General features: G+C 39.2%; 1 protein-coding gene across 1 annotated transcript in view; it reads right to left on the bottom strand.

Annotated features, from left to right (window-relative positions):
* Positions 1-272: 272 nt before the first annotated feature.
* The window catches only part of DDX60 (DExD/H-box helicase 60), an 81,572-nt gene continuing 55,050 nt past the window's right edge, over positions 273-26,794 (bottom strand). The window contains exons 27-38 of the mRNA XM_061200807.1: positions 25,712-25,859; positions 24,216-24,368; positions 22,067-22,171; positions 20,284-20,484; positions 15,774-15,878; positions 14,841-14,982; positions 13,102-13,223; positions 7,601-7,748; positions 6,156-6,298; positions 3,872-4,023; positions 2,610-2,672; positions 273-970 (exon numbers count right to left, since the gene is read on the bottom strand). Of these exons, the coding sequence (XP_061056790.1) occupies positions 871-970; positions 2,610-2,672; positions 3,872-4,023; positions 6,156-6,298; positions 7,601-7,748; positions 13,102-13,223; positions 14,841-14,982; positions 15,774-15,878; positions 20,284-20,484; positions 22,067-22,171; positions 24,216-24,368; positions 25,712-25,859 (1,582 nt within the window). The 3' untranslated portion in view covers positions 273-870. The remainder of the gene's footprint in view (positions 971-2,609; positions 2,673-3,871; positions 4,024-6,155; positions 6,299-7,600; positions 7,749-13,101; positions 13,224-14,840; positions 14,983-15,773; positions 15,879-20,283; positions 20,485-22,066; positions 22,172-24,215; positions 24,369-25,711; positions 25,860-26,794) is intronic.

Genomic DNA, 26,794 nt, shown 5'->3' with positions numbered 1-26,794 from the left:
ATGCCATACAAGGGGTCATCTTTCAGTAAGACATCTTGACAGTAGGAGAGAGCAGACCTTGCTCTGAGGAAAAAATGCTCTGTTCAAGTTTAGGGTCTAAAATAGGTTCTAGAATGATAATCTGAGGTGAGGCTGGGGCAGGAAAGTGACCATATATGAACTATGTTCCATAAAATGCAAATGTGTATGCAAGAGGATGGAAAGACGCGTGGATTTAACACAAAGAGACCAACGGTAAATAGATTAAACCCCTTTTATTTGTTTGTGGTTTTTCAGTTACTTACACAGAATTAAAATCAAGCCAAATCATCAGGTATGTTTTATTTAAAGCACCATGGAATTTATACCAAAACTCCCATCATGTTTTATAAAAAGTAGTTTAAGTTCACTAAAAGGTACTCTTCCAACAGCCATATCTAAGTCATGGAATCACATTTAAATTAATTAGAGAGAATATATTTCAATGTCAGGATACTGTAATCATTTATTCTAGCCTTAATAGACTTTTTACAAATTATAACATTGAGGAGAAAATTGTTGAGAATGTAATATTTGTTTAGGTCTCACAGAGCAAACATTGTTCTTCAATCTCATACAAAATCCTTGCATTTCTCAATCAATCTACAAACTAGCTGAGACATAACCATTGTTACTAAATGATACAAAGAAGCCAAGGTTTAGAGATACTAAGTGATTCATCCAAGGATGCTCACAGGAGAGCAGGGCAAGTTTGATCAGAACCCTGACTCCAAACTGCTTCCCTTTCTACTTCATCATATATGTACTCCCAACAAAAAGCATGAGAATCATAAAATATGACTTTAAAAATGCCCAAGGCAATCTTTTAATTACTTCGGATAGACTTCGTTTTCAAATGTTATTAAATTTTTCAAAAAAGGTTTCACTCAGTTGTTCAAATGCTAAGACCACGTTGTCCTCTTCATTTTCACATAGTTCACGCAAAGAAACACTGTAAATGGAAATACAGATACACATAAAACTCACCCATTCTACTGAGAGTCGGTATCATAAGAAGGGCTTTCCCCAGGGAGGCAGAGCTAAGTAAATCCCACTAGATGATGAAATGTGAGCAAAATGAGGAAAAGAATCATAAGGAACATATTTATCTCAAAAACAAAAAACAAAAATCACCTTGTCAATGAATCAATCAATCAAGACAATCACCATACAGCTCCTCTCCCTGTATTTTACCAAGAGGATTTTAATGGCCACCAAGTCCCATGTAACCAGATCCCTCCTCCCTTCAATAATAGCAGCACAAATCCCCTTCTTTTACCCCACATTTTTTTTTTATGGAGTCATTTGGTGGGTTTTTTTTTTTCAGTATATACTTAAACCCACAGGCAACTACCTCTACAAAAAGCAAAACAATCCTCCCTTTACCTAGATGTATGAGAAAATTAAGAAAACAGGGTATAATAAACAAAATAATGGCCCACAAAGATATCCATGTCCTAATCCCTAGAAATTTATAAATCCTTAGGTTACATGGCAAAGGAGAATTAAGGCTGTAAATAGAATTGAAGTTGCTAATTGGCTGACCTTGAGGTGGGGAAATTAACCTGGATTATCTGGGTGGCCCACTGTTGTCACAAAGGTCATTCTAAGTGGAAGACAGGGGGCAGGAGAGAGTGAATGTCAGAGTGACCTGATATAAGAATCTGCCCCCCAATGCTGGCTTTGAAGACAGAAGGGGCCAAAATCAAAGCATCTAGAAGCTGGAAAAGACAATCAAATAGATCGTCCCAGAGGCTCCAGAAAGGAATGCAGCCTTGACAACACCTTGATTTCAGCCCAGTGAGACCCATTTTCCACCTCTGACCTCCAGAACTGTAGGACACTAAAGTTGTGTTGGTTTAAACACTATGTTTGTGGTCATTTGTTACAGCAGCAATAGGGAACTGATACACAGGTGACGAGAATGGAGAGAAGAAATCCAAGAATGGACAGTGCAGCTCGGCTCATCAAGGACTGGGAACAGTCAGGACCTGACCTTTCATCAGCCTTTTGTAACCTGTACCTGCCTTGATTCCACTAGAGGTCCAGTTTTTCCCTGGTGTCTTCATTAACCTACCGCAAAGAATGACCAGCTCTGTACCCACAATACTGAATTTCCTCCTAGTTACAGACTCACAATTGTGACTCCTGGACACTTCCTCCTGAACAATATTCAAGAGAGATAATGTGACGCATACCATCTAACTCACTGGTTTTTGTCCTCAGTCCCCAGATCTCAGCCTCACGCCTATGTTTTTATGTATCACTAACTAAAATGGAAACCTTGGTTGTGGAAACTGAGAACGTGAGGGTCTAGGGATTCTTGAAGCTTTGGGATACTGCTGCCTGTTGGTCTAAAGTGCCTGGGCTGAGGCTCTGGTCTAGGTGAAAGTTCATAGATTTTGGAATTAGTTCTATTATAGAAACAATGCAACAGAGAGTTGAGGTGAAGGTCTGCAAAGTCTCTGGGCAGTTGAAATGCTTGGCACCTAAGAGGCTCAGGGGCACCTTTAAGTATGAGCTCAACATTTTTCAAATTACCATTAAGTTATTAGAAAATCTGAAAGCAATATTTAAAATGTATAACATACCTGATAGATTGAATGGTGAGCGCAAAATCTTTCAAGAACTGATAAGCAGCTCCCTCATTCATCCTAAACAAAACAACATTTTGAAAATTAATGGTATAAAAACATTAAAGAATTTATATCATATTGAAATGTTGGATTGGTCATTAATGGATTACTTTTGTCTGTCAAGATGTATTTACTAAAATCATTTCTGCCACAGACTCCCAGATGATTTAATCTGTGAGAATGACAATTATGAACTCCAGTCACAAGTTCACAACCAGAGGTAATCAATGAACGCGGGAGGCTGACCGTCTAGGAGAAACCCAAGTCGCAAAGTCAAGATCAGGAGCGTGGATGGGGCCAGAGAGTCAAAGAGAAGAACCAAGTGAATTACTCACTGGTGTCACCACTATTTTATTCACAATAATGAGTCCTATTGTCAAAAATGATCAGTGTTTCTCAAGAGGGTCAGAAGTTCTAAATACTTGAATTCAATAAAGATTGCTCAAAATGTATTTAAAATGCACATTGAATTCCCGATGGTGTGCCAGAATTCCCCTCCCCCAACACACCCATACACATGTCCACGTGCGCAGTGACTGGGCCAATTTCTCCATTCCCAGTAAATCCCTGCACACAGTTTTTGAAAATGGTTTCCCTGCCAAAGAGTTAAAACGACTGTCATAGTCTCAGTCCTCAGATGTGTGAACTATATTCTTTTCATATACTTCTCTCAGACAATGCAGAGCATGGCAATGATTTGTTATTGTTACCCATTTTTAAAATATATAATAGTCAATAAATAGTACTAAATAAAAAACGTATCTGGGAACATGTGCAAATATTGATAAGTGTAGTGTAAATCTTTGTCAAGTGAGTCAGCCTAAGTCTCAAGATTTTGCTGGTCAAACACGAATAACAATACCACCAAATGTATTTTCTCTTGCCCTTAGTCTGTAAGAAGAAATTCCAGTATGTTTAGCATGATTAACCTATACTTGAAATTGTAAGAAGGTGTTTGCCTAAGATTCATTACATTCATTTATTAGATGTAAAGATGCAGATAGAGATGGATATAGAAATAGAACTAGAGGTAGAGGCAGAGGTGGAAATGACAGAGAGAGAGAGGTAGAGGTGAAAAGGATAGAGAGAGGTAGAGATGGGGATGCTGGGGATGCTGGGGATGCTGGGGATGCTGGGGATGATGGGGATGACGGAGATGACGGGGATGCTGGGGATGGCTGGGGAGGGAGATGGAGACGGAGACAGATAAAACACACCTGTTGTCCTGGACCAATCCTGTCAAGGAACCGTGTTTATAGAAATCGAGTGCATAAGCATTGAGCTGCATTCTTCTTCCTTGGAGATCAAATCCCTGTGGCCACAGCACAGGAGCCCGAGTGCTATCAATGCCGATGGTGCGCAGAGTGACCTGAAGAAATAGAGCTCTCCTTAATTTACTATTTATGTGTAAAGAAAGTTTATGATTTCTTACACTGTGCTTCATAGTTCCTTCCTAGAATCAACATGTTTAAAGCACACTCTTCACAGTGAAGGAAGAGGGTGTCTCTCATACACACTGAGGTAGCGCTGTCCCAAGTAGGACAGTAGGATGGCTTGGCTCCACAGATGACCATCACTGCCTCACAACATACAATAAAAATTTTAACTACCCGGCCACTAGAATATAGCAAGACTCACTAGGAAAGAAAAGCTAATTTAAAATTTTATCAGTATCTTAATTGGTGCAGGAAATACCTTTGTACACAGAGCATCAGGGAGCTGGTGCCTTGCATGTCTGGAAAGAAGGCTTAAACTGAGTAACTGACAATCTTTGGATCTCAATTACTGGAACAAAAGGGAAGGGGAAGAAGATGGAGGGGAAAGAAAAAGGAAAATAAGAAAAGGAAGAAAGCACATCAGTAGTTTTCCATGTCTGCTCATTTTTTGAAAACTCTATGGGGTCAACAGGAACTCTAGTGCAGGGCCAGTGAGAGCACACACCGGTACAGCTACTTTCTAAAATGACTGGGGAGTAGCTCAGAAAGTTATTATTATTAAAAGTTCTTAGAATATTCTTATTCCGTTATGATCCAGAAAATTGTTTTGACCCCGAAAATCTGGAAGATTTGCAATCAAGGGGAATTGGTGGATAAGTAAGGTAAAATTATGTGGGGGAATGCAGAATCTAAACACAAGAGGAAAAGAACTACATCAAAATTTAAATCATTAAAAATTTTATTCTTGACTGTTTTTAACTTGACAGTTATGGGTGTTAAAACACTTTAGTATTTATATTCCATTTTATACATTTAAAAGGATGATGCAATGGTTCTATTTTAACATATCAACATTTATCTGAAAATGGAATCTATATCATTAGAAACTATTTAAATATATGATAAAAATATATGTGTCCACTTAAAATGCACAAGGGTCTATATGGTTTTTCAAAATTCTTTGAAAACAGTGTGGAGGTTTCTCAAAAAACTAAAAATAGAGGTACCATATGATCCAGTGATCCTACTCCTGGGCATATATCCAGAAAAGACAAAAACCGTGATTCGAAAAGATATATGCACCCCAGTGTTCACAGCAGCACTATTTACAATAGCAAAGGCATGGAAGCAACTTCAATGTCCATCAACAGATGACTGGATAAAGAAAATGTGGTACACAAATACAATGGAATACTACTCAGCCATAAAAAAAGAATAAAATAATGTAATTTGCAGCTACACAGATGGACCTAGAGATTATCATATTAGGCAAAGTCAGAAAGAGACAGACAAATACCAGATGATATCACTTATATGTGGAATCTAAAATATGACACAAATGAACCTCTCTATGAAACAGAAACAGACACACAGTCATAGAGAACAGACTTGTTGCCAAAGCGGAGGAGGGGGTAGAGGAGGGATGGTTTGGGAGTTTGGGATTAGCAGATGCAAACTATTATATATAGAATGGATAAACAGCAAGGTCCTACTGTATGGCACAGGGAATTATATTCAGTATTCTGTGAGAAACCATAATGGAAAAGAATATGAAAAAGCATATATATAGGTGTGTGTGTGTGTGTGTGTATATATATACCTGAATCACTTTGCTGTATACAAGAAATTAACACAACATTGTAAATCAACTACACTTAAATTTCCACAAGTTTATTCCAACATTCAAATGGGTTATCCAGCATATTTGAAATGTATCTAGTTCTTTATACTTCATTTTTGACATCACTGATCCAGAATATATGGGATTTACAGCATCTACAGCAATACTGGGAAAGCCTGAAGATAGTTTTATGTGCTCTTTTCACAGCAAACCTCTGTCAATCTCCAGAAACGTGGTGATCCTGGATTTCTGTATAATGGAACAGGGTTCCTCAGGCCAGGGTGAGAAACTGGCCTCAAGAGCACCTTTTCCTGGATATTTCTGTTGATACACCTGAAATTCTTTTCAATTTGGGGAATTTGAAGTCCTTGCTAAGCTGCCTAGAAGTATAAATCCAATTCTTTCTTAAAGACATTTTATTTATAAGCCTCGTTTTCCACTTACATGGTCTGAAGTTTCTAGATGAAGCAAATTGCCATCAGAGTTCCCAGAAAGACAGGCAAACGGAGAAATGGCTACTCTTCCTTCCTTGCAGCTCATCAAGTGAGACACAAGTTGGGAGTCTTCACACTCTTTACCTGAGAAATCTGGTCATAAGAGGTTGGCACAAATCAGCTTTGAAGATTAAGCCAGATTGCCAAGCTTTACACACCTGCTCTAGACCAGGCGGCAAAGGGGAGCCATTCAACTTTCAAGGACCGACATCGTAATGAAGACTGAATAAGACAGATCACATACAGTAAGCAGCACATCCTGGCATAGGATACATTCAATAAATGTTAGTTATTAATACTATTATCAACAGTATAAAATTTTGTATTATATTTTAGTTTCTTTGGTCAACAGGTCATAAAAGACTAAATTTAAATTGTATCCTCTTTTAGCCCAGAATTGTTGTTATTACCTTGGTCCTTTTTCCCACCGAACTCAGACTTGGCTGCAGAATCCTTCTAGACAGGCTGATTCAAGCAGCCACCATCAGCAGGTTTGGAAATGGCGTATGAGAAGAAGTATGTTTTCCATTCCTCCCTTTGTAAAGCACCGGAGGGCGCGTTCAGAGTCGGCTCTCGTTTGTGACTGAGGCCGAACCTTCCCGCTCCCGTTCTTCCTCCTCTGGATGCTCGCCACACCCACTGCCACTGTCTGCTTCCTGCTTTCACGCTGTCCAGGAAGCTACACGGTCCTCCTCCCTGACTTCTTCCGGCTGAGGATGTTACAAAACCAGGAAATGGCTACCCAGAGCTCACCCCTTTCCCTGTATCCCTGTCACTGTTTCCAGTTCAGTTTCTCCCGGAAGATTTCCATCCAATAGCTCAGGAAAAGTAAGAGCAAAGATTAGGAGTGTCGACTACATGCTACGTGCTGTTTGGAGATAGTTACAGACATTGGCTTAACTATTTAGAGCTCACCCAAACTAGGTGGATAGTGTTACCCTCCTCATTTATCTGTTGAGAAAATCGAGGCAGGAATATGGAGTCGCCTGCTCGAAGTCCCACTGCTAACAAGTAGCAGAGCCAGAGCTTGGACTCAGGTCATATGCAGAGAGTTTATGCTCATGATCACCATGCATAGCTCCTCTCAAGGAAAAAGTGACAGAATCGCTTCTCGTTTCTCCTCATCTCATAGGTGTCCTTACTCCATTTTCCAGGCTTGTCCCAAACCCAACCTTTAATCAAGATGGTTTATAAATGACTCTATTCAATGTCATTCTCCATTGTCCTTTACTTAATTCTAATAATCATACCTTCTTCCTTGAGAGCAGAAAGGATCCCCTTATTCTAAGGCAGACTGATCTTTCCAGGGCTCTACTCTTCTTATGGGATAAAATATTCTTAGGCAAGATTATTTATTTTTTAAACTGCTCCACAATGGAGCTAAGACACACTTACCTATTTTTGACAATGGGAGCTGATGTTCTTGTTTCATATCAGCCAGTTTGGAAACAATCAGTAGGAAAGAGGCAAAGTCCTTTGTCACGTTTGTGTTATACTCATCTAGAGCAGCCTTGAAGTCCTCAGGGAGATCCTCCAGAAACACCTAAATCATCAAGGAGGTCATCAAAAAAAAAAAACAAAAACAAAAAACTGGAGGCCAAATATTTTTCAGAGAGATCTACGTACCATCCTTGAAAACTGAAAGTTTGGAAGAACTGCAAAGAACAATGTAATATAGTTCTATAGTTATCTATCTATTCAGTAATGTAACTGTTCCATTCTTTCATCTATGAAATTCAGGTGAAATTCATTTTTTATTCCTATTTGTGTTATAAAAACCAATACCTTTACTCTTAAAAATTTGTTTTCATGCTACTTAATCAAAACTCTTTTAAATAGAAGTATGCCCTCAAATGACATTAGACTTGTGAATATTTCAAAGAATCTAGTGACATGTTTGGAAAGCAAGCAACAATATAAAGTCCCCTTTGTGCCTGGAATAAACCTCACTTAATTGTGAGGGTCTTTAAAACCCACCTGGATTCATTCTTCTAATATTTTGTTAGTTATTCTTCCATCTATATTTTCATAAAAGCGATACATCTCTAATTTTTTATAATGTCCTTGTCAAGTTTTGATATTAAGTTTTGTTCCCTCTTTTTACATTCTCTAGAAGAGTTTGTGAAAATTTGCTGTTATTCTTTAAATCTTTAAAAAAGTTCACCACTGAAGCCATCTGAACCTGGGTTTTTTTAGATGGGAAATTTTAAAAAAATAATTGGTTACATTTCTTTAATAGGTATCAGATGTGAAATTATTCATATAGTCCTTGGTTAGTTTTAGAAAGTTGCATTTTCTAGAAATTTGCCCATTTTGTCCAAATAGTCAAATGTTTTTTCCATTTGATGTACTACATAAGATCTGTAATAATGTCTCATTTTCTTTCCTGATAATTGTAATTTGTGCTTTCTCTCCCTTCTTTGTCAATGAGTCTTGCTGTGTATTCATCACTTTTATTATAAATCTTAACCAAGAAGCAACTTAGGCCTTGTTGATTTCCCTTTTTTTACAATTGTTCTCAATTTACTTTATTTCTGTTCTCATTTTATTATTCTTTTTCTTGTATTTCCCTTAGGTTAGATATTCTGTTTTATTTATTTTGCTTTGTTTTGTTTTCTCCTAACTCCTTAAGCTGAAAATCACTGATTTTTTTCAGCCTGTCTTCTTTTCTAAGATGTGGTTATAAAGGCTATAAATGTCCCTCTAATCATTGCATAAATCACATCTTATATTTGTATGTATTCTTCATTATCATTTAACTAAAATATTTGATAATTTCCATTTTATTTATTTTTTGTCTTACGTGTATTTAGAAATGAAACGAGTTTGTTCAATTTTCAGGCAATTAAGGTGTTTCTGGTCCAGAAACAAATTTCACATATATATTACCAGCATATATTTGACAAAGGTACCAATAACACACAATAGAGAAAGGACAGTCTTTTCAAAAAACGGTATTGGCAAAATGATATATACATGTAAAAGAGTGAAATTGGACCCCTACCATATGCTGTACATAAAAATAAACTCAAAATGGATTAAAGACTTAAATGTAAGACCTAAAACTGTAAAATTAATAAAAGAAAATATAGCGACATTGGTTTTGGCCACGATTTTTTTAATGTAACACCAAAAGTATAGGCAACACAAGTGAAAATAAACAAGTGGGACTACATCAAACTAAAAACCTTCTGCACAGCAAAAGAAATAATCAACAGAGTGAAAAGGCATTTCTGGAATGGGAGAAAATACTTCTAAACCAACCATCTGATAAGGGGTAATATCCAAAATACGTAAGGATCTAGTACAACTCAATAGCAAAACAAACAAACAAACAAAAACACAAAAAATAAAAACAAAAGAAAAACGGGCAAAGGACTTGAAAAGACATTTCTTCAAAGAAGGCATACAAATTGCCATCATTTATATTAAAATTTGCTCAGCATCACTAATCATCAGGGAAATGCAGATCAAAACCACAATGAGATAGCACCTCATACCTGTTAGAATGGCTATCATCAAAAAAAACAAGATTATAAGGGTTGAAGAAAAATTTTAAATGTAGAAAAATTCAAACCTTATACACTGTTGGTGGGAATGTAAACTGGTGCAGCCACTATGAAAGACATACAAAGTTTTCTTGAAAAAAATTAAAAATAGAACTATCATATGACCCAGCAATTCCACATCTGGGTATATATCCAAAAGGGTTGCAATCAGGATGTTGAAGAGATACCTGTACATCCATGTTCACTGAAACATTATTCACAACAGGCAAGACATACAAACAACCCAAGTGAGTATCAACAAGATGAATCGATAAGAAAGTGTGCTGTATACATACAGTGGAATATTATTCATTCTTAAAAAAGGAGATCAACATGGATGTACCTAGAGGACATTATGTTAAGTAAAATAAGCCTCACAGAAGGACAAATACTGCATGATTCCACTTACATGGGGGACCTAAAATAGTCATACTCGTAGAAGCAGAGAATATTGTCAGGGGCTGGGTGGAGGTGGAAATGAGGAATTGTTTTTAATTGAATATAAATTATTGTTATGCAGGATAAATAATTTCTGTAGATCTTCTCTACAACATAGTACCTATGTTAACAATACAGTACTGTGTACTTTAAACTACATTAAGAGGATAAATCTCATGGTAAATATTCCTAACTAAATAAATAAATAAAGCCAAAAGAAAAATTTTGGATGTGGTGGATATGTTTAGTGCCTTTGTTGTGGCAATGATATCACAGGTGTATGCATATGTCCAAATGCATTAACATGTATATATTAAAAGTATGCAATTTTTATACATCAATTATACCTCAAAAAAACTTTAAAAATAAGGTATGCATAGCCTCTTGATATGTCATGAAACCAATCACAATATATTTACCATTTTAACTTATGTTTAAAACATACGCTAAATATCTGTACACATTCATGCACAAAAATAAACAGAGTGGAGTGAAAATTATATTCCCATTTTCTTCTACCTTCCATTATTTTGGTCAGAAAGTCAGCTATCAATCTTATTATTGCTTTTTTCAAGGAAATGTCTATTTCGGCTCTAGGTGATTTGTGTTTTTCTCTTTGTTTTTGATTTTCAGTAGTTTCAGTTTAATGTTTCTTTATCCTTCTTGAAGTTGACTAATCTTCTGAAACTATGGAGTGCTGTCTTTCATCAGCTTTGGAAAATTCCCAGCTATTATTTCTGAACACCCTCCTGCCATTCTTCTCCCTCCTCTTCTTCTGGGATTGCCATTATAGTACATTAAACCTTTTGAATGTGATCCACATTCTCATACGCTATTGCTTTTATTTTCATTTTTTTCTCCCTGTGCTACAATTCAGATACCTTTTCTTGAGCTATCAGTCAACTCACTGATTTTGACTTCTGATATGTATATTCTGATCAGACATTACATTTTTCAATTCTGGACTGTCCAATTAATTACCTGGTGAAATTCTCTATTCTTTCATCAATTTTGTAATTATCTAGTGAAATTCTCCATCCTTTCATCAATTCTATCTCTTCCCCCATTTTCTTGAGCAGTCCTTGTATTCTAACTTCAATATCTGAATCATCTTCGTGTTGATTATTATTGCCTGCTTTCATTCCTGCTAATTGGTCATATGTTCTTGCTTACTCACTTTTTTAGGTTTTCTTTTTCTTTCACCAGAAGTGTTTGTAAAAGGACCTGATAGACTTCAAACAATGTTATCTTCCACTGGAGCGAGCTCCCCAATTTTGTGTTTGGCCAAGTGAGTGAAGATGTGATCACCTCAGTCTAAGTAGAGGTTGAAGTGGATTGATACTGTTTTCCAGTTTTAATAAGTCTCAGTCTACATCTGGTGCATCTCTGCTCCTAGGCCCTCTTGGGTTTTGAGTAGGAGGCTGGTGGGTCTCAGTCTTCTCAGCCCTAAAAGATTCCCAAAGATCCACTTCATTCTTGTAGAGCTTCATAACCTACATTTACATCTTCCAGCCCTAGATGGCTTTAAAAATGCCTTGAGGGTAATATAAGCCTATGAATAAATTCAAACTCTTCCCTCTAGTGGGTTTTTATTTAATAAATGCTACAAGACTGCAAGAAATTTGGTGTAACACCCCAACATTTCATGCAGATCTGACCCAGTGAATGTCCTGAGTTAACACTGTCTCAAGTGTCTAGTCTGTCACTCCAGCCCCATGGAATCACTAAAAGCTTTATTGTTTTGTTTTGTTTTTTATCTCATAGGAGAGGCTCTCTGGATATGCTAAGTACAATTTTCAACCTCGTCCAGAATCAACAAGTTCTTTGAGAGAAAAATCATGGTTGGAGAGTCCAATCACACCCTGGATAAGTTCTTGCCATTTTATAATTTTAGCCAATATAATCCTCATCCCTTCCACAGCTCTCTGTTGCAACAGGAGTGATGGCCACCTAGCATGTCCCACCTGGAAGTGCTCAAATTTCCAATAATCTTTAAAGGAAAAAAGAGAGAGAAATAGGAGGCCTCCACTCAAAACCTTTTTTTATTGTACTTTTTTCTATCATAACCATCTTTGTAAGAATAGAGATACTGACTTGTCTGTTATAAGAAAAATAAGTTTATTTAACCAAAACAAATAATAGTCCAAGAACGTACATGTGATGGAAAAAATATGAAGATGAAAAGTCAATGACTAAAATTGTGTTCACTGGTCTAGAGGACATTCTGTGAGGGCTAAGAATGGTAACTTAACATTGTGATGTTAGACAATATAGATGAACTCTTCTCTTTTTGTTCTTCTTTGTCACCTTTTACCAAGGTTATCTGGTATAACCAGCCCTTCCCACTTTCTCAGATTCTAGTGAAATACATTAGTAATAATATTTGATGCTGATTTAGTGACAGGGAATCATGATCGAAGAAGTCATTGCAAATAAACTCGGACAACAGTCTGTGTGTCAAGGGATGATTTCTTAGATGACTATTCTAATATTTTTTCAGTGAGAACATTATAGTTTACAGCAGACACTTCCTGTCCATAGACCTACTGCAAGGTAAAAAGATGCTAAAAGAACTAGAGATTCAATGGTGGGAACTATTAGTTCATTGAATGTATAATTACGTACATTTTTTTCTTTAGCCACTGATTGCCACACGTTTATACAATCCAATGGAAAACGTGAGCAAAAATTTTTATCCCATTTTTCCTCAAGGCATTCAATCTCTTGATAGATTTATAGAGGAGACATGAGAATTACAGATTAAATATAACACTGATTACAGAAGAACAAATTATTTCTATAAAACAAATGAACTCTATATTAATAAAATTCTACTGCTGTGGAATCATTTATGGTAGGATCTGTTAAATTGTCTTAATTATTTAATGTTATCAGAATCATAAATTTTACCTTGGATTGATAAAACTTGAGCGTAGCATCTTGGAACTTTGCTGGAAGATATTTTCTTCCAAACAGATTTGCCAATACTAACACTAGCTTTTCCATAACATCCTGAGAAAAATGTTTTGAGCCTATACAAAATAAAATATCTTGTCATAAACATAAAAAGTACATTAATCCCATTTTTAATGTTTAAATTGAACAATATAAATTGAATGTTATATTGTATGTTATTTCATGGAGACTAGAAATTTGCAACAAGTATAGCGACTAGGGAATGACTATCTCTGCTGGCAGTTTTACACCTGTGCCTTCTCTTTCCTTCTTGCTGCTCCCCCTCTACTTCAGACTCTTGTAACTCCAACCAAAGACCCTTGTCCCCTTACCTGGGACCTTCCTCTTTAGTCTATGATTGGTTTTCTTAAGCATTTAATGATCATGATCTCACCTCCTCAAAAGCCTCTGATTGCATCTCAATGCCTCGTAAACAAAATCCAATCTCCTCAGCCAAGCACGTAAGGGTTTCCAAAACTAACCCACAAATAACCCCCCAGCCCCCTCCCCTCCCCGCCACTCATGTTAATATACTGTCAACCCCTAACACAACATGGTAAAGCAACTATACTCCAAAAAAAAAAAAAACATATATATATATATCCCATCAACCTGACTCACTCCCATCCTCCACAGCACGTGACTGTCACATGGTGGTGTTAAAAAGTGCCACCTTTAATAACTTGCTCATATTTGAATCTTGGCTCAAGACTTACAATATTTAGGTTTTGTGACCATGGCAATTTGTTTAACTTCTATGTTTCCTCAAGTACAAAATAGCAACGTCCATATTATCTGCCTCATAAAGCTTCTGTCTCCATGTTTATAACCACACACACCTCCCTACACACACACACACACAGCAATAAACACAACTGCACTTCTTGTTGCCTGAAATTATTTCTCCTCTTACAGAGCTTTTGGGAGACAGAACTTCCTGAGTATCCTTGTTTCACAGAACAATGCACATTCAGAGCCAGTTAAGGAAGGAAGATAAAGCAAAGTTATGCTGTGAAAGGCAAGGAAATCACCAGGCATCAGTAACTACAACGAACTTAAGCACAAAGACAGAAACATTTCTTTTAGGGACATAGTTTAAAGATCTATGGTTTAGTTATAAAAATCAAAGGCTTTTATAAAAACTGCATTAAATGAAACATAAGATGGGCTTTACAAACGGAATTCACAAAAAAATGTACACAATTTGACAAAAGCAAACCTGGGGGGAAACAAGTTTCTAGACCATGCAACTAACATGATATCAGCTATTTAAATACACTATACAATTATATTCAAAGAAAATATGATTGGAGGAAAATATTCACAAATATCAACAGTGAGTATTATTTTAACATGATGGTTTCCCACATCCTTTTTCTATGATGAGCATATATTACATTTAATTAGAAAAATATTTATCAAAAAATCATATATTAGTATTTCTGAATCCTGGAATCAAGGAATCTCTCAAGTTAATAAGAAGTTGTTATTTTTAAATAGTTGCCACAAAATATGGTTGTCTCCTATGTAATCTATATTAGTAGGTATATAAAACTTTATCTAATTTGGTATCTCCAAATTATCTAAATATTAACTTGTATTTTCTTTGTAGAAAAAAAGAATTTCCTGAAGTGTTAGCTTCACTATAGCATCTTTGCTGTTTTTAGACCATATGTATGAAAAGTCAAGCTTACCTTCTCTGGTTGGCTGACAGAGATTATGGAAAAGGCCTCTTACAAGAAAACTGACGAAAACAAGATTAGAAGGCTCGTGATAATGCAAATGTGACACAAGTCCAGCAAAGCCTGTAGGATTACCTTCTTGATCTAAATAGCCCTAAAGAACAGACATAATTTACCAGTTTGACTCAACTCAACCACATACCTTAATTAACAGACAACTTATTAAATGCCAGTTTAAAATAGTACTTAATACTGAGAACTAAAACGTTGCTGCCATATCAGTAAGCAAAAGATGTTGCAGCCATCAAGCCATCACATTACAGCAGCCTGGACGGTGAGCCCTGAGGGAACTCAGGATGGAGACAGGATGCTCCACCATCAAGCCCTCAGCCACTGCAGCCCCCGCAATGGTGCACCTGAGGAAACTCAGGATGAGAAAGCACAGGACACTGGCCGCAGAGAGCTGAGGTGCAGATCAAAGGAATGATTTCAGTGAGCCCAGACTCTTGCATCTTCCCATACACAGAAAAGCACCAAATTCCTTAACTTGAGATGTCTGGCTTTCTTTAATGAACAGTCATCTTTTGAAGTTCTGACCACCTGGTCTTTATTGCAAAAACCCGTATATATCCTAGCTCCTCCCTTGCCTCTTGGGAGCAGCCCCTCAAGTGTTATTTGAGATGCTATGTCCTGGGCTTGAAGTCCTAAGGATGTCCATAGAATAAAACATAATTCTCAACTTTCAGGTTGTGTATTTTTTTTTCAGTCCACAATACCAACATAAGAGAGAGTAATCCTCATTACCTGGCCCACTTTGATAATTAAATCAACTGTAAGTAGTAGGAATCCTTGGCTATAACCTTGGAAAGACTGGAATTAGTTCAAGATGATGAGAAACAGAGATGGTACCGATCCTATCTCACGAAAAGGCAAACACGGTCCTACCTCCTTGACCAGGAATTGCAGGGAGAACAGAAAGTACAGTTTCAGCATCTCCAGCGCCCGGGGCTGCTTGAAGGAGAGCAGTGAGTGCTTGAGCACGGACAGCACCTGAGGAGAGTAGCACGTTAATTCACACTGTGCTCCTGCTGACAAATACACTCCTGGATGACAAGAGAGGTGCACTGGAATTTAACATTGTTTCCTGCACATTACGATGTTTTGACATCTTAAAAACCTTGCTGGCTGGGGAGAGACTGCCACTCCCAGGGCTACTTCCTAAAGATAACAACAACTTGACAAAGCTTGCTTTTCATCTACAAACCAACCAATCCCAACTTTACGCCCCACCTGCTGCCTTACCTGAATCTCACACACCAAGCCAATATTCCCCTGTCCTAAAGCACCCCAGGTGCCAGGCAAATAGAGACCACCGCAGCCCCCAAAGCCCACCCGAATTATTCAAACTAGCCAGTCCCAAACTATTTACTCTGAGATGTCTTGCGTTTCCCATGAACCCTCTCCCTCCACTCGTGTCTCCTGCCTCCCGACCATCCTGGGGTCTCATGAAGCCCTGCATGGTGCACCGTGCCTGCATTTCTAGGACCTCTGAGTTTCTACTTTGTTTCCCTGAGCCTCTCGTCTGTCTCCTCTTGTGGCCACATCCGACTGACCAGCTCATAAAAGAATATAAAACAATCAAATATATATTACCAATATCCATTTTATCCCACAAATACCAGACCCACCTAAGATTCAATGGGATTTCACATGACTTGTTTTACCATGTTCTTACATGGCACATCCTTCCCCTAACAAAACGGAACATATAAAACAGAATCATTGGAAATGAAACACGTTGCCAAATAATCTGGTAATATATGTGAATCCAGTTTAAGAGCGTACAATCTTGGGTTGTTCTGGAAGAAAATACGATATTATTGACACATTATCCCATGTCCTGCAGTATCGTTGCAAAAACGATGGAATTAGGTTGATTAAGGTCAAAGTAATAAAAATATTGAGACAGTAAAACAGCATCGAGGTAACAGTTCAGATATCTTTCAACTGCCCACTACAACGTTTATGAGGTTCAAGTAAAAGGAGAATTTCCCAACATCACCGAAATTAAACGTGGCTGCCTTTAGGCCTGAGAGTTCATAGTACCTGGGAAGAATCTCTCGTCAATGTAAGGCCAGCGGACTAGGAGGGAGGAAGGAAGGAAGGAAGGGAGAGGGGGCAGGGAGGGAAGGAGGGAGAAGGAAGGAAGGGACGGGGTGTACCATCCATCACCTCTTCTTTGGGGTGATACGTTTTCAGGGAGCCAAAAATGCCCTTTCCTACAACTTCTCCTCTCTCTCGCTCTACCTTTAGAGCAACAGCCAGGAAACAGCAGAGTAGTAAGAGGGTGAGTGACTTCTGGTGGTTCACTGTAACTCTGGAGATGCAGACCATAAAGTCTTATTACGACAGTAAGAGTTCTGACAGCAGTGCCTACTGCAGTTCGTGGTGACGAATGGCCTCCACACGACCAATCTGTGGACCAATCTGTCAGTGACATTGGCAGAAGATGAACTTTCAGTCCAGAAAGCTACATAATTTGAAAATAATTTGAAAATATGCTAAATGCTGAGGTTTGGGCCAAAAGCTATTCATCTAGCTTCACATTTAAAAGAGTATTTAGACAGCACTGAGGTGAGCAGAGAGTGAAACCAGAAGAAAAATCACGCACCCTCTTTCTTGGCAAATCGCTAGATTTGAAGGGATGTACTTTCCTTCAAAAGTGAGAAAATAGAAAAACCCACAAGAGATCAGTTCTTTTAAGAAAATAGACCATCTTCCTAAAATTATTCAGTCATGCTACAACTATTTATTGGGTGTCTGTACCAGGAATTAAGACAAACACCTTTGGCCTAGGGTGCTTACATTCCAGTGGGAAATATAGAGAAAATAAACAAAAACATGGTAGAGATGGGAGATATAGACAGAGACAGAGATTTGCAGCTGTGTAAGGCGTGGTGTGTGCTACGTATAAATGAGCAGGGGTCACAGTCGGCACAGCAGACGGGGGTCCATCGACAGCGCAGGAGGGGTGGTGGCAGCAGGCTAACAGCAGAGCAAGAAACTGAACAAGGTGGAAGAGTGAGACTGTGCACACATCTGGGGGAAGGTTCTGGAAGCAGCAGAAACAGCAAAGCCGTGCCCCTCGGACTGTTACGTGCCTACCGTCGGTGGAGCAGGTAGTGGGCTCATGTAGGAGAGCAGGACGTGGTGAGTCCAACAAGGGAGCCTGGGACCAGGCTCTGTAGAAACTTACAGACCATCACAAGAACACTGGCTTCTACTCAAAAGTAATCTGACCTATGAAAACGGGTTTTTTTAGAAAAACGTATTTTGGGAAAATTCTTTGGCATCCTCAATGGAGGCCAAAAGATATGACCTCTTATGAAACAAGGCACAACCGCATAAGGTAAATGGAGAATATAAATTGACATTTTAAAAATAATACTTAATTATGATATGAAAGGGTGACATAGGAAGTAGTGCACAATCTCAGGGAAACAAGTCCAGCGCAGAATGAACATCCACATGGTATCCCCAAGGAGTAGATCTGAAACTTCAGAGACTGCATCAGAGACGCAGGAGATAAACTCAAGTGTTCTCTCATAATGAAGAAAAACAACAGTGGAGAACAGGAAAACGACTTTTGATTTTAAAAGTTATAACTTTTTCTGCAAACTGAACAAATCAAAATGGAAGCAAATATCAAAGATCTAACTTAAGAAATCTTTTCTTAGTTCCAGAATGACCTGAGCCCTGCACAATGCAAAGGTTCTTAACATTACTGAATTGTACACTTAAAACCGGTTAAGGGGCTTCCCTGGTGGCGCAGTGGTTGAGAATCTGCCTGCCAATGCAGGGGACACGGGTTCGAGCCCTGGTCTGGGAAGATCCCACGTGCCGCGGAGCAGCTGGGCCCGTGAGCCACAACTACTGAGCCTGCGCGTCTGGAGCCTGTGCTCCGCAACAAGAGAGGCCGCGATAGTGAGAGGCCCGCGCACCGCGATGAAGAGTGGCCCCCGCTCGCCACAACTAGAGAAAGCCCTCGTACAGAAACGAAGACCCAACACAGCCATAAATAAATAAATAAATACTTTAAAAAAAAAAAACCCCGGTTAAGATGGCAAATTTAATGTTATATGTATTTTACCATGATAAAAACTTCTGAGCATGAAGACTGAAAGTTTTCATCATGTAATAACTAAAACATCAATAAAACATAAAAGGAAAGATGCACAAAATAGAAAATTCTGGGGAAAAGAATTTAAATATACAGACTTTTAAAATACTCATATAATTACATAGGCAGAAAGAAATAAACTATAAGAAAACAGGAATTAGCACAGTTCCTCTAGAGGAGATTTCAAGAGTCTGTTCCTCTATGACAGTAAATGCCAGAGGGCAGTGAAGTGATTCTAGTTTGATGTGATAAGTAAAAAGAATATTCCAAGAAATGCATGCCCACACTTGAGTCTTTTATGTGTGAAGGTTACAGAGAGATCTCTTCAAACAGGCCAAGGCAAAGAAGACTGACGACTCTGAAAAGCTTTTTGAAAAAAATTAAAAAGTTTGCAAGAAGACATATGCTTCTCTCCTGTATAGAGGTAAAAAATAAGAACTCAAACATGGGGAAGTTTTGGTCTAAAATGATATGCACCTGCTCTGTAGAAGCATCAACAACATAACAAGATGCTACTCATCACAAGTCCTGGAGGAATCCTCACCTTGGCAAACAGGATCCAATTTAGAGAGCATGCTAATCAATATACAAACACAGGGAGGAGTGGGTCCCTTTCACAATGCATCTTCATAAGGATGAAACCAAATATTTAATTATGAATTCTAAATTTCTCATTGTGGGATTAGACTCAAAATATTTATCTGAGCAGAAAATTTCACGGTAAGTTTATAACCATAGTCTTAAGTCCAACTAAATATAAATATATCTTTGCAAGGAACCAAATACACACCTATACTTAGAAATATGACTGAAAAGCAAAATGAGAATGTGATTGTTTTTGGAGAGCGAAACTAGGTGTAGGTGCTTTTTTTCTTCCTTCAACTTTCTGCCTTATCCAAATATTCTTTGATGAACTTGGGTTACTTTTTTATGAAAAATAAACTCTTTTATTACAAAATCATAAACACAAATCTTTTTGTAACCCAGATCTTTTAAAATCCATAGCTAGCACCCTTCAATCCTATGGGGCAATGTTTATCATACATGAAAATAGTAATCTGGGGCAAACCCAAATGCCCATTGGCCATAAATTCTATGATTGACAGAGGAGACAACAAAACTAATTATTACTCTCCCCACCCACCCCCAATCCTGTACCAGCCAAGACACTACCAAGCATTAAAGACTGGTGACTCCAAGAAGCTATCACTACAGGTGTAGAACAGAGCCCAGCCAGTAACGGAGACTCAGCCCCAGAAACCGTCCCCACAGTACCTTTGCCTTAGCGTCCTCGGGGTCATCTCCCTTGGAAGCCAGAAGCATGAGTCTCAGGACCAGGGATATGCTGAGAGGGAACTGCCCTCGCAGTTCAGGGACGTTGGATTTGATGAGCTTTTCGATTTTAGGGAGTGGAATATCAAAGAAATACACATCTCCCCCCAGGTCTTGACCTCGTCGTCCGGCCCGTCCAGACATCTGAAAACAGAATAGAATCACAACGTAAATCTTTCCTGAACAGTTTCTCCATCACAGTATAAGAACTGAGTCTTTTATACTGGATTAGAGCAAGTAAACTGTGCAGATGTCCAACCATTACAGAACTGAGACTAAAATCCAACTGGGTACCAGGCAGGAAATTCACCGTGGCTGAGACAGAGCTGAAAATGAGACATTCGTCATCCTGATGTACTTATTTCATTCCCAAAACTGTGCTAGGTATTTGTATAATAATATACAGAAGACAGAACAGCAAGAAGAGAAAAAGACGAGACCCTGGTTTCAAGTTCACTTACAGCTGAACTTACTAATCCTCCTCTCTTCCTTCCCACCCTTTGTCCTTTGTCCTTTGTCCCTTTTCTCTCTCTCCCCTACACACATGTGCGCTGAGTGACAAATCACCATAAAAATTGTGCACAAACTGAGGAGATGCAGGAGTGAGATAAAATTCAGAAACGCTTGTACAAAAAAAGTTAAGAACAAACTCTACAGAAGTTATATTAGTTCTCGTTTAGTAAGTGCTCAGGATGTGCTAAGTCCTTTACACCTTTTTTATAAAGACCCTACAACCACCACCCTACGAGGTGAGTGTCATCAGTGTCCGCATTTTACAGTAGAGTAACTGGGGCTTGGGAAATAAGAAACTCACTGTAGGCAAACACCAGGAAGTGAAAGACCCAGGACTCCAACCTTGGCATTTCCACTCCCAAGTTCACCATCCATAACGCCGGCCCCAGACCCCTAAATGAGAGATTCCCAAAGATGATATGGGGAGAGGGTTCATGCCCAGAACAGCAGAAGGAGAAATCAAAAGGACAGGGGTTGGTAAAATGGAGGAAAAACTAAGGATGTTGTATTGGGTAGGAACAAGGCCCATCAGGGAATAGAAAGGAAGTGTTCCGTGAGGAAGAGGGGTGGCGGGGGGCACCTGGATAAAACCTGTAATGTTGGCTGACAGATGTAGCAGAAATATTCACCAAGTGATCCTGAGCAGGAAAACCGTCTGCGTTCAGGACACAGTGGAGTCAGGAGACCTGAAAGTTAGGAAAACTGTTTCATTACCACAAGCTAAAAATGTATGATGAAAGACGGCGGAAATGGAAATTGCAAGGCCAAGATCAAAACCACTGGAGGAGAATAACAAAGTCGGCTTGGTAGTACAGTGCACAGCAGGGGCAAAGACAAGAGAAGCATGAAAGAGAACCCCAGGGCGTAAACTCAGGGGCACAGGGGCTAGACGAGGAGAGAGTCCTCAAGCACCTTGCACGTGTGTCTTCCCTACAAATCAGTTCATTGAATTCTTGCAAATGCCATGGGACCGTCCTTATCATCCCTATTCTGGAGATAGCAAAGAAGGACCAGGCAGGTTAGATATCGCACCCAAGGTCACGTAACACCAAGCCAGTGACCTGCCCGCTATACCACAGCTAAACGTGACTGTCAGGTTTGCAGGAAAGTCCCCGTGAATTGCAGCATGTTTGCAAACCAAAGGCTCGCCTTTCTTACTCTTTTAGTGCCCTATTTTAGCAATGCAATAGGGAGTTTCTGCATATCACAATACCTGTCTGTAGTTTAAAGCATCCAGATAGACTGAGTTTTGAGCAAAAACCACAGATTTACAAGGCATGTTGATTCCTAAAGCAAGTGTCCCTGTAGCGGTCACCACCTAGAAGGAGAATAAAACAGTTACTTCATAAAATAGCATTTCAGTGGAATGCCATGGAGTGACTGAAAGCCTTGAACTACAGGCTCTAGCACGTTGGCGTTTTTGCTGTGTCATATTTCACCGCTCAGGGCCTTGCCCCTCACTCTGCTCTGCCCAGAATATTCTTCTCCCATGTATCCATTTATCTGGTTTGTTCAGTCCTCCGCTCAAATGTCAAATAGAAATTTCTGGACCACCACAACCAAAATGACGGCCCCGTCCTCATTATCCCTACTCATGGCATTAATGACCACCTCAAGTGTATCATCTGTGTGTTTACTGTCCTGCCTCAGACTCCAAGCCCCTTTCACTACCGTGTACCCCACCCCGCAAAAAGAGTACCAGGTACATGACAGGTGCTCAGGAAATGATTTGTAATAAATGACTAGAAAGGGAACTTCCCACAACAGGGAATAATACTGTTACAGACCCACTTATGGGCAGTGGCCAGCCTCACCCACTATAACTTATCTGTGAGGATTATCTCTATGGAAATAAATTATCTAAGTAATAAGAGCAAATTAAGTTTCATCTTTTTCCCTGAATTGCCATAATAACTGACCAGAAAAGGAGTAGGGCAAATTTTACAGTTTCTTAAATAATCTATTTTTACTCACTTTTTTCATATAATGCTGGGTATTTCTAATTGTTATTTCTATTTCTATTGATTATCATAAAGTCATAGTTAAGGTTAATGGTGAAGTATATGGAATAATTTTCTTTAGTTATTCTGAACCTGATATCGATACTCTGTCAAAATGAAACACACCATTTATTAACTGTTTTTATAAAGTTCTTCAATAAGAACATGAATGGGAAAAGAAAAGAACATTAAATTTAGACTATAACTAGAATAAATACCTTTTGAAAAATGTGTTCTCAATAACAAAGCTATCTCTATTTCCATAGTACTTTTCCTAGAGGGATCTAGTTATCCATTTACTAAGCTACTGGTAATTGAGCAACTACTATTTAACAGATACTATTTTAGACCCAGGATATGCTGATCAAAATAGTTATGCCTCCTTACCTCAATTCATAATCATGTAAAAAATTTTGTTTCTGGTTATTGACTTTTAAAATAAATAAATAACTTGTTATTAGTTAAGAAAAAAGCTAAACAAAGTTGTTAATGATACATTTTGGGGTTTTTTCCAGATTACAGAATTACCCTTAAATTAGGATGTCAGATTTTCTTCAAGATTTATTTATTAAGATTAAAAGATACTCCCTAGAGTAACAGAATCAATCTCTCTCCTCCCCACCACACACAAATATAATGTACATAATTCAAAAAATTAATGTGACAAATTAGAAAAAGTCAGAGTCTATTTTAAAATATTACTCAAGGTCTAAGTTAACTAGGAAATCACATAAACCCTCTTTGTGAATGTATCCAGAGTATCCCCTCACATCTTTATGGGACACACCAAATACAACATAACAAGGGCTGGGTGTCAAGTGATTCAGGGAACCTTCCTCCTGTCTGCCACCAGGGACAGGACAGAGTATGAGGGTGGCACCGCTAAAGTCGGCCGAGCCGTGCAGCGGGCCCCGGGGAAGCAGTACGTCCTTGTTCTTATTTCAGCTATTACACCGGGAAAAGACCTGATCGAAATGCTACCCTGAATGTCCTCCACACCCATGAAAAGACGTCTACAGCCAAAATCACATGAACAGCTGACAAAATGCCATCGACATTATAAATGAAAAGTGGGCGTTTATTCCTAGATCGCCACAGGTATATTTCAAACATAGTTGGAAATAGTTGGAACAGTACTTGTTTAGGGGATACTTGAATCTCACGAAAAAGAGATAAACTGAATGAGAGATTTCAAACCCCCTCCCTCAACTAAATGAGATGGAAAATGCAGTGGTATCATGGGACGTTAAAAAAAAAAAAAGACATAATTAGATGGGAAAAAATGGTTATTTTCCACTCGTTATGGGTGCTCAGCTTCATATAGACAGAGTTTCAAGTTTTAAAATGAAGAACTTTACTTACCCTAATAAATCCTTTCCTAAAAAGAATCTCAACTAACTGCTTTTCTTTGGCGCTCAAAGAGCTGTGATGATATCCAATCCCCCTTGCTGCCAAAGCCTTCAGTCTGGCGCCTTTCCTTGAGAATTTCACTCGGTCAAACACCCTCTGCAAAGTCTGAAAGAAGCAAGAGTTTTAGGGATTTTGATCATCTCTTATCTAATTTGAATTTAAATCAGAATTTAAAATGGTGAAATGAAAATAACAGGCACACTATATAATAATTCAGCTAAATGAGGCCAATTATTTGAAATTAACTCTACATATAAAAAACATTTTATGGGAACAACAGTAACTATCAGAAATGTTCCAAAGTCTTGGAGCAGAATGTCTCGCGCCGTTTCACCCCATTTCAGGGGTTAGAAGTACTGACCAAGCAGTAGACAATCCCCAGAGGAGGTGCGAGTATGGCCGCTCCAGCCTGCGGGAGGTCAGATCAGCCCTAGGAGTTCTCCCTGGGGAGAGCGATTTCTCCAAGCAGAGCAGGTTCCTTACCTTATATGGTCTGGGAAGGCTTCCTTCTCACTGTAAATTGGTCACAGATAGCCTTAAAAATATCCCTGCCCTAAGGAGGAAATCCACTTGCATGCAGAGTTTTATGTGCTAAAATAAGCACTGCTTATGAAAGAGAGAAGAAAAGAAAAAACCAAAAACCCTAAGAATCCAAAAGCAAAATACCCTCCACTGTACAGTCAACTATACAATGGGATATCGAGGACCCATGAAAATGATGATGGTTCTCGAAAAGGAGGAAACCATGAAATTTACAAAAGAATGTATACAATAGAATGCACATATACACACACAGGCATACGCCTGTATGCACCTATGTGTGTATGTATGTGTGTGTGTGTCCGTGTGTGTGTGGTCACAAAGATATGAAAGGTTCATCCAGAACGGCAGTGATTACTTCTGACTGTTGGCATGGCTTTTATTGTTACTAATTTATATTTTCAAATTCGTCTACCAAACGCATGCATTATGTGCACTATAAAACATTTTGAAGAAGAAACGGCATACCACATTTAGATATTTCAATGTCTTTTTGGTGGCATGTTTTGACTGTAACATAGAAATCCTGAGCTTTAGAGAAATTGTGTATATATTATTTCAAGTGTATTGGACCACATGTACCGAAATATTCGGTTGCGGCGTGTGAGACCGGAGCGTAGAATTCAGGCTGTGAAAAACAGTATTGCAGGAAGAAATCACGGAAGGGCAGCCACCCGCAGGGGTTAACTATTAACAAGCAAGAAATCATCTATAAACCTAATCCTGTCTTCTTCAAACACGCTCTGCAGAGCCCTCAGGGTTAGGTACAGACAGAAGGCCGTGCACGAGGATTTCTGTTCTGGAAGCGACAGCACTGAGGTATCACACCCGGCAGCGTCTGGAGCTGACCAGCAGTAGCGGGAGTGTGAAATGACTTCCAGGAGCACTGCTCCATCCTAAGGGCTCACCTCAGCGTCTATGGCCTTCTGGTCAGCATATGTGCAGTCCTGAGGGATCTCCAAGTTCTTCTCAAGACTCTTGAGGAGATTATCAAGTTCAGCTCCATGGATTAGGCTTTGATCCATTTTTCTGGGATTTCTCTGGCTTCTTTTATCTCTGTTTATAAAAACAAATTTTAAGTAATGAACGGCCACATTTGGCCGCCATAGGAAGCCCGGGACATCCTTGATCCCCTCATCACCCAGACATTCACTGCTACATACACCCGGACCACCCTGAACCAACCTTCTCCCTCGGAAGCCTCTGGAACTTGTGTTCCCTCATCAGAAAAGTCCCCTATTGTGTCTGAATAGTCCCCTCCTTTCCTCCTACTCTAAGCATTCTTCTTGCCAAATCCAGTTCTCCCAATATGACCCCCCTGTCCCTTGCTAAAGTGATGAGCATTTTCTCTTTCACGGGCTTGGAGGAAGGTAGGTGCCCCTGGCTCCACATGGCCGAGTGCAGGCCAGCTCCTTCTCTCCTCCTGCGGACGCTACAGCAGCTCTGAGTTTGGTTGCCAAGGGCTCTTGGTGACACCATCCCCTGCAGAAGTGCCCTCTGCTGACAAGAGCTCCCAAGAAATGCCTGGAAGGTTACACTACCTCTTGGGACCGGGAATGTGGCCCCCAGCCAGTACCTGACTGATAAGCGGTACACGAAACAGCCCCCTCGACCCACGCTGGCACGATCCTGCAGTGCACCCAGGCCTCCCGGTTGGCCGGGGTCAGCAATATTCCAGCAACACCACACCCTTACGCCTCTTCCTCACTTTCCCTCTGTTGCTTCCTCGCTTTCTTGCAGGTCCCGCTCAAGCACACCCCTTCAACAGATCACTTCCATGAGGTCCCATCTCAGATCTCTGCGAGGAATCTGGCCTAAGACACTGCCCCACAAACACTGGTTTGGACTCAGTCACCAAAGCGCATTATCCATCACTCCTCACGGGAACCACCTTTCAGACACCCACATCTCTGGTCCTTTCTTGGTTTGTTTCTGGTGAAGGAGAAAAGCTGCTGCCATATCAGTAAACAAAGGATGCTGCAGCCATCAAG

The sequence above is a fragment of the Eubalaena glacialis genome, chromosome 9 (assembly GCF_028564815.1).
Source record: "Eubalaena glacialis isolate mEubGla1 chromosome 9, mEubGla1.1.hap2.+ XY, whole genome shotgun sequence".
NCBI lineage: Eukaryota > Metazoa > Chordata > Mammalia > Artiodactyla > Balaenidae > Eubalaena > Eubalaena glacialis.
Note: the sequence above shows the minus strand (reverse complement) of the source record. Positions and strands in the feature narration are given on the sequence as shown.